Below are 8,704 nucleotides of genomic sequence, written 5' to 3' on the forward strand. Positions count from 1 at the left end.
CCCGTAACTCAGGCTCTGGGCAGTTTAAAACAGCACAGATTAAATCAAAGTTAAAACATTAAATCAATGATAGTCTGGATTTTATCCAGTGATTAAGGCTAGTTTTATTGCTGTCGGCGATTCCTTTTTCTAGTCCAGAACTAGGAATTCACATCAAAGCCTCAATGCTGGTGTGGTCAGATGATTCTAACGCTCACGGAAAAATAGCTATCCTGGGATGATTGTGGTGTGACCTGAGAACTACAACCCTATGCATATTTTGCCAGGGACGTCAACTCATTCGGATTAATGAGACCTACTAGCAGGTACAGATGCAGAGTGTTGGGCTGGAAGGTGATGTGATCATGGATAGTTCTCATTGGCACCTTTCAAATAGCTTTTCCTGGAGTGCCCTCTTCAGGATTGCATGGATCTTCATCTTCGCCAATAGTCTCCTGGATCCAGGCAAGAAACTTGCAGACGTTAGTATAGATGCCAGGTTGTCCTGGCTGGGCACAAGGGAAGCCCCCCAGTGATACAATGCCCTGGAGTGTGTCATTACAGATCAGGGGGCCCCCAGAGTCGCCCTATAGGGAGAACAGAACACCTGATGAATGACCTAGATATTGTTTGTATGGGGTTGTCCAAGCCCACTTCTATAGATAAATTCATGGAGGACAGGTCTATCCATGGTTACTAGTTTGAGGGCCATAAACCCCTCCAGCTTCAGAGGCAAGATGCCTCTGAATACCACTGCCAGATGTTTATACACTGCTTTTCAACTAATGTTTACAGAGAGAAATAATAAACTAGCTGACCCCGCACAGAGCATCTATGCAGTAGTGCACAGAGCCTGTGGCATCCCCCTCTCCGCCCCACCTCTCTCTCGCTCGCCCTCTCTGCCCCACCACCTCTCTCTCTCGCCCTCTCCGCCCCACCACCTCTCTCTCTCTCGCCCTCTCCGCCCCACCACCTCTTTCTCTCTCGCCCTCTCCGCCCCACCACCTCTCTCTCTCTCGCCCTCTCGCCCACGCACACACACACATTGCTATGCATCTCCACATCCCCATGCATGCCAGCTAAGAGAATTAAGTATATACAAGATAAGATGGCTCCCTGTCCGCAGTCTAAAAAGAAACACAAGATAGACCCTAGCAACAGCCACTGGAGGGATGCTGTGCTGGGGATGGATAGGGCCAGTTGCTCTCCCCCTGCTCGATAAAGGGAATTGCCACGTTAACATGGTGCTTCTTGGCCCAGTTAGCAGGGGAGTAGCAGCAGGAGAGAGGGCATGCCCTCAGCTCTCGCCTGTGGGCTTCCCAGAGGCATCGGGTGGGCCACTGTGCGAAACAAGATGCTGGACTAGATGGGCCTTGGGCCTGATCCAGCAGGGCTATTCTGTTCTTAAGACTGCTGCCTGAGGTGAAGGGCAATATGGTGCATGCCTTTCTATGTGGGGAGGTGCTCAGCGTTCCCAAGCCATGCTGCCGAAGCCATGACACATCAGCATAAGCCAAGGAGTGGTGGCACAGACACTCCAAGCTCAAATATGCTGGCGTGAAGAAGAGGTGCAGCCCAGCAAGGCAAGGAAGGCAAATGAATAGCATGTCACCACAAAACAAGGAATGGTGGAGGACAGGGGTGTGGTGCCTAGGGTGGCCGGGTCCTTGGAGGCTGGCTTCTACCGAGTCAGACCCTTGGGCCATCTAGCTCAGTATGGTCTACACAAACTGGCAGCAGCTTCTCCGAGGTTACAGGCAAGAATCTCTGTCAGCCTTATTGGGAGATGCCAGGGAAGGAACTTGGAACCTTCTGCATGCATGCATGCATGCAAGCAAGTGCTCTTCCCAGAGCGGCCCCACATGCAGTCTCCCATCCAAATGCAAACCAGGGTGGACCCTGCTTAGCAAAGAGGACCATTCATTCTTGCTCCCACAAGGCAAACTCTCCTCCCCTTGGCATTTGCTAACCTCTGAGCTCCCCCCACGCCAGAGGGGACTGGTCATGAAAGGTAAACCTCCTTACCCGGCAGGAGTCTTTGCCTCCTCCCTCAACTCCCGCACAAACCATCCTCTCGGACACTTCCCACCATGGGTAAGGAGCCTGACAGTCTTCATTGGAAACTATCTGGACGTCCACACAATGAGGCACTTTGGGATAAGTCTCTGGAAATGCAAAAAGAAGAAGAAATAGCCAAGCAGGTCCCGGAGATGCTTGAGAGGAATTGGCTTTGCTTGGGATGGGGACACATAAATTGCTTCTCACCCAAACCTCCCCACACCCACGCATTTTTGTTTAGTTTTAAAAAGAAGCACGCTATGTGCAATGCCAGTTGCAGGTTTTGGCGGGGCAGGGAGGCTTAAGCAAGAGATGCCGGGTGAGCCCTTTTGGCCCTCCTGTAGAGAGGAAAGCCGTACAAAATGTTGTTAGAGTGGGACTTCCGACTACAAACAGACAAACATCTGCCACACAATACACCAGATATAACTGTAGTCGAGAAGAAAGAAAGACAAGTCAAAATAATTGACATAGCAATACCAGGGGATAGCGGAATAGAAGAAAAAGAAATAGAAAAAATCACCAAATACAAAGATCTACAAATTGAAATTGAAAGGCTGTGGCAGAAAAAGACCCAAATAATCCCAGTGGTAATTGGCGCCCTGGGTGCAATTCCAAAAGACCTTGAAGAGCACCTCAACACCTAAGGGGTCACAGAAATCACCATCAGCCAACTACAAAAAGCAGCTTTACTGGGAACAGCCTATATTCTGCGACGATATCTATAACAACAGCAACAACATTGACAATAAAATTCTGGCATCCCAGGTCCTTGGGAAGGACTCGATGTCTGGATAAAAGAAACCAGTCAATAACACCTGTCTGACTGTGTAAAATAATATTAATAATAATACAAAATGAGAATTGGCTCACCCTGTGAGGATAGGTTTACAGGATAGGCTGGAAGGAACAACTTGATATTATTAAGCGACGGTGCATAGTCGAACTGGACAGAGATCAAGGGTCTTGCTGGACAATAGATTGTGGGTTGTTCGCAATCTATTGTCTATTATTTAAGACTATTATTCAGACATATTATATATAAAGACACTTATAAGCCTATTATTAAGACTATTATATTCTATATTAAGACTATTGTATTATATATTAATATTAATACTGCCAACTCGTTTGGTGGCTACACAGAGACGGGCCTTCTCGGTCGCTGCCCCGAGATTGTGGAATGCGCTCCCTGCTGAGATACAATCCTCCCCATCTCTGGCAATTTTCAGAAAACATTTGAAAACCCATCTTTTCACCCAAGCTTTCTCAGCTTCCTAAATTTCTAGGAATTTCTCCTTGGAATGAAAAATCTGGCCAGCAGGTGGTGCTGTGAAAATCACACGATGTCCCTGCATGGTGGGTGTACAGAGGGTAAGATCACAGCAGTGTGTATAAGGGGAGCAGGAGAGGCTCATCGCTAGGGAGTAAGGTCACGCTTCAAAAGATCTGAACACCCCATAATTTATTGCTCTCTGGAAACATCCCAAGAAAGCAAGCTGAAAAGTTCTCAGTAAGAGAGTCCTTGTGTTTAAAATATTTTCAATCAAGTGTTTATTGTTAGCATACAAGAGTCCCTCCTTGGAAAACATGTTGTAATGGACGGCGATACAAATGGCGGTTTCGATGGTTTGTAGTAAAGATTGGCCATTCGTATTGCTGTCTATTACAATGTGTTTTCCAAGCAGGGACTGTTCATATTCCTCTTAAAACGAATTCTCTGCTCCCTCCTCCTACCTCATTGTGGCCAATGGGGTCGCAGAGGAGGCAGGGGACTCGCCCCCTTATTCACATGACCAGCCGATGACCTGACATGGCTCAACAGCATGGCTGGGCGCAAGACCACCGGAGGTCGCTGTCCTCCGGTGGGGGTGGGGGATTGGGTCCGGGCAGCATGGCTGTGGTGGCCAGGGGTGGTCCACTGGGAGGAAGAAGCATGAGGGGGAGGAGAAAGGAAGTCCAGCCCCAGAGCATTTATTCTTTCCCCACTGCAGGCAGAAAGCGTGAGCATGCCCCAGCTGCAGGGCACCAGTGCCCAGCGTGGAAAGGGTGGTGGCAGGGCGAACCCTGAGCCTTGTGGGCCCCCTGACCCTCTGCGCTGGGGGACAAATGTCCCCCCTTATCCAACGGATGCTATGTCCATGGGGGAGTCACTGATCTGCAGCTACCCTGTTCTCTTGTGGCACTAGACATGGTGGGGTCCCTAAACTGGATTCCGGTAGATGTCTCGCTTTCCGGAGCGCTAGGGCAGTCTGTAGCTCTTACCTTCTGGCGTGGTCGTGGTGCCCCATCCCATCACTCGGCAAACTGTCCCCACAGAAGCACAGCTGGTAGGCAGGGCAAGGGGGGCCACGTAGTCGGTGCAGACAACAGGGCTGTTCAGTTGCATCAGCATGATGTCCTCAGAATACGTTGAACAGTCAGTGGTGTTGAAGGTGTATTCCGAGCTCCCCTCTACGATTTTGACACATTTGACGTTCTCACTGACCCTGGTCTGTTCATGCCCTGTCGGCACTTCCGTATTGTGCACTCCAAGCCTCACCTGGAATCTTTTTTGACTGCACACAAAACAACAACAACAACACAGCAAAGACTGTTAGAGTCTCTCCAAGCAAGGACTGGATTGTCAGGCTGACCCACACCATTGCTTGGGACACTCTTTGACATGGTCACTGGCCAGTAGGTGCTGAAAATGGTGTCAGTCTTCCTCTGAAGCTGCTCAACTTTGGTGGTCCTGCAGATGTTGGCCTATACCTCCCATAATCCCTGGCCATTGGCCACCGTGGCTGGGGGATTATGGGAGCTGTCATCCAAAAACAGCGGGAGGGCCAATGTCGCGTAGCTCTGCTCTAAAGGTAAGGAATGAGGTGGCCGGGAGATAATGATCGTATCTGTTCCTGTTGAAACAGCAAGCAGTACATTGGACTAGATATTAACTATTCATTCATTTATTTATCACATTTTATCCCGCCCTATCCAGAGGCTCCAGGTGGTGCAAACAACTAGTGAATCAACACACGACAGCCAGCAGATTAGCACCACCTGGAGCTTTCTCACACAGGGGCCAGGGGCAGAGCCACCATTGAGCGAACGGGTTCAAAGAACCCGGGCTGCCGCCCCTCAGGGGCCACGCCTCCTGCCCCAGACATGCCTCCCATGTCTGACATCAGACGCGGGGCGTGGCTAACCGGTACCTGCATCTGACATCAGAGCCTGATGCAGGGGGAGGGGCTAGGGGGTTGCAGCAGGCCTCCGCTGGCCTCCCTCCGCACCTGACAGTAGCTTTACCTCAAATCTCCTCCGGAAGGGAAGGTGTGTGTTCCAACTATATAGCCAGATTCCCGCCGAGGTCAGTACAGTGTCTTTGGAAGCACCCCATACACAGATCGGGTTTTTCCTGCTGGATTTCGCCTCATCCCGGTTTATCTATGAGTTTTTAAAATGCTGTTTTTCAGCGAAGTTTCCGCTGCAAGGCGCTGACATCAGTCTTGACATTTACATAAGCCATGCCTATGGGATGCCAAAACAAAACTGCCTAGAGCCTAGCCATCGACCCTGAGGCAAAGAGTTGAACATCCAGTTTTCAGGCTTTTTGCTCTTGGGAAGGTTTGATCCACAAACCAATTGAGCAAGAAGACTTGGACAAAGGCAGATCACAGAGGGTGCTTTAATTACTAAACCCTTGGGGGAAAGGGAGGTGCTGTGTCTCACGTCTTCTAGGAAGCCATTGGCCACAAGGAAAACACAGAAACGAGCTGTGTGTGAACCTACACAAAAGAAACTCGCCGTGGTGGGGGTGGGTGGGGGCTGCTTTCCTAATGCTGTGAGTTTCATTCAAAGTGGATGGTTTCCCTTGTCCTGTATGGCAAAGCTCCTAATATTTTCCCACTCATATTTCCCCGAGCACATCTGGATGCCCGGATCAGCTCCTTAAAAAGCGGATTCCAAACATTTGCCACTCAGGCTTTTTGTAGTGCTCCAATGAATGTGTTCATACATCCAAAATTGCTCATTCACATCACTCTGCTCGGGGAAGAAGATCCTGTGAGCAGGACCTTACATACGACAGCCAGTGTGGTGTGGTGGTTCAAGTGTTGGACTAGGACCAGGAAGAGCTCTAAGTTCAAATCCCCATTCAGCTACAAAATCCATTGGGTGACTCTGGGCCAGTTGCTTCTCTCTCTGCCTAACCTACCTCACAGGGTTGGTGTGAAGATAAACAACCGTATACGCCACTCAGAGCACCTTGAAGGAAGTGCAGAAGAGAAATGTAGTAAACAAACCTCCACGGGACACACACACCCTGCTGCCTCCAACAATTTCCGCGAAGAGGGTAAGGGGGGGAAATATTTTAAAAAATAAATCCATGCACACCCCAACTGTTCATGGCTTCCCCCTCCGGGGAGCCGGCCATTTTGGAGGCTGCCACACCTGTGCAATTGGCCACTGCATGACCCAGGGCAGCATAAAGGGAGGCCGGCGGGGGAAGGGGCTGAAGAGCCAGCCAAATGGCCGATGGCATCATAAAAGGAGGCCAGAGGGGAGAGGGGGAACCTCTGCTGCTGCCTCCAACAACTCCCCTGAAGGGTGTGTGTATATATATATATACACACACACATATAATCCGCGAAAGGACCGCACAGAGGATGGTTCGATTCGACCCCGAATGGTCGAACCGAACAGGTTCGACGTCGAACACATTCGCACATCCCTACTCCAGGGACTTCCAGCGTGCCATGCATGCGCAGGTCACCCATCGCCTTAGCGCTTTATAGATATTGATTCCTCTTGTGACCTATCACAGATTTCTCCTTGGAAGCACTGAGTGGATAACTGATTATCATGTAGCCTTGCCACCTAGAAAGAGCGGTGATCCACAGGCTGCACTAGATTGCACATGTGAAAGGTCGGAAATGGGATTCAAAACAGACTCCCCCCACACTTTTCCTCACCTGGGCACCACTTTGCAGTGAGCAGCAGTGATCACCCAGTTCCGGTTGAGCAATGTCCCAGAGCAGTAGGGCCCTAGGCGGTCATAGAGTTGCCCCAGCCAGGGGTGTTCTGTCTCAAGGCATTCCTCGCCTCCGATGATGCGGGCATGGTGTGCGGATGCTGCAATACAAGCCAAGGGAACCAGGAGAGGGAAGGATGCCAAAGGCCATTGTTAGACTATTGGAATACTTGCCATTCTTTTCCTCAGACGAGCAGTTTCGTGGGCTACGTGTTTTGACTTGATGTTTTACTGCTGTGTTGTGAGCCACCCAGAGAACAATTTGTTATGGGACAGTTAACAAACCGAGTTTATCATCCTCATCAAATGCACACCTTTATGGACAAAAACAGGGATGACGTAACCCACATGGCTGCTTCAGATGCATAACGATTCCGCTGCCCAGGTGAATTCACAGATAGAACTGAAGGAGTAGAAAATGAAGCGTGCATAGAAATGCTCCTTCCTCATGATCTTTTCACCATGAAATCAGTGCACATGCACATGTCCAGTGATTTTACATGATTTCACTGGACATGTCCAGTGATTTTACAGGATTTCACTGGACATGTCTAGCGATTCTTTTTCCTGGAATTCCCATAAAGAATCGAAGGAGAAGAGAATGGAGGCATAGAAAAAAACACCATCCCATGTTTATGATCTTGTCACCATAAAAGCATGGCCCTTACCCAGAGGCGGCAGCAGTAGCAACAGAAAGATACCCAGCCCTTTGGTGAGTTCCATGGCAGCAGCAGATCTGCCTGGTTGTGTGTGCAAGCTGATGTTATAAGTGGTGGTCAAAACAAGGGCAAAAGAACTCATCTGGGCTCAGTGCCTGGACTCTCCTGTTTGGTTTCTGCCCCAAGGTCAGCGCACAGGTGTCCAGAAGGGGCCAGGTCTCACGAGTCCACCTGGCTCAACCGGGCAGCCACAACAATAGAGAACAGGGCTGAACATTTCAACCTCAAGATATGACTAATGACTACCACCTTCAGACGTAACGCAGAACTGTGGGTCCAATGGCCCTGCGGTTACACACACACACACACACACACACACACACACACACACACCATTTCCCCGTCTGCATTCAGACAAAAGGAAGAATTCGAATCCCCGCTGGTATCTATCCCGGACAATGGGAAACACCTATATTGGGCAGCAGCGATATAGGAAGATGCTGAAAGGCATCATCTCAAACTGCACGGAAGGAGGCAATGGTAAACCCCTCCTGTATTCCACCAAAGACAACCATCTGTGGGTGCTTGTGGGTGCTGTGGGTGCCAGGAGTCGGCAACACACTTTACCTTTACCTTCTCAGCAGGCTCACTGACACACGTGCCACCTTCAACGCTTGCAAGGGCCAGTTGGTGAATGGGGCCCAGGGCCATGGGGCAAGGCAGCATTTGGCCCCTTGCCTGAAGCAATGCAATACCTGGGACCAATCCTGAACTATTGAAAACAAGCAGTGACTCCAAATGCTCTCAAGGGGCATGGCATGCTCGCAGATGAGCCTTTAACAGATCCAAGATTAGGCCTCGAACAATTGATGTGAATCTCAATGCCCCCCAAGGCGGATGTCTCTCTGATCTCCCTCCACCACCGAAATCAGAACTGGTCCCCACACCCCAGCAATCTGGACCCTGGGGCGTTTCTCGACATTCTTAAAGGGCAGCC

At 50.0% G+C, this 8,704-nt stretch overlaps 1 protein-coding gene across 1 annotated transcript; it reads right to left on the reverse strand.

The window, feature by feature from the left end:
* Positions 1-368: 368 nt before the first annotated feature.
* On the reverse strand, positions 369-8,418 carry LOC128332833 (gilatoxin-like). The gene is made up of 5 exons (XM_053267599.1): positions 8,358-8,418; positions 6,990-7,149; positions 4,303-4,595; positions 2,005-2,144; positions 369-566 (listed from the first exon to the last, which is right to left on the reverse strand). The coding sequence occupies exons 1-5, from the start codon at positions 8,416-8,418 to the stop codon at positions 369-371; spliced, it is 852 nt and encodes a 283-aa protein (XP_053123574.1).
* Between the last annotated feature and the right edge of the window lie 286 nt (positions 8,419-8,704).

Source organism: Hemicordylus capensis, chromosome 7 (assembly GCF_027244095.1).
Source record: "Hemicordylus capensis ecotype Gifberg chromosome 7, rHemCap1.1.pri, whole genome shotgun sequence".
In the NCBI taxonomy this organism is placed as follows: Eukaryota; Metazoa; Chordata; class Lepidosauria; order Squamata; family Cordylidae; genus Hemicordylus; species Hemicordylus capensis.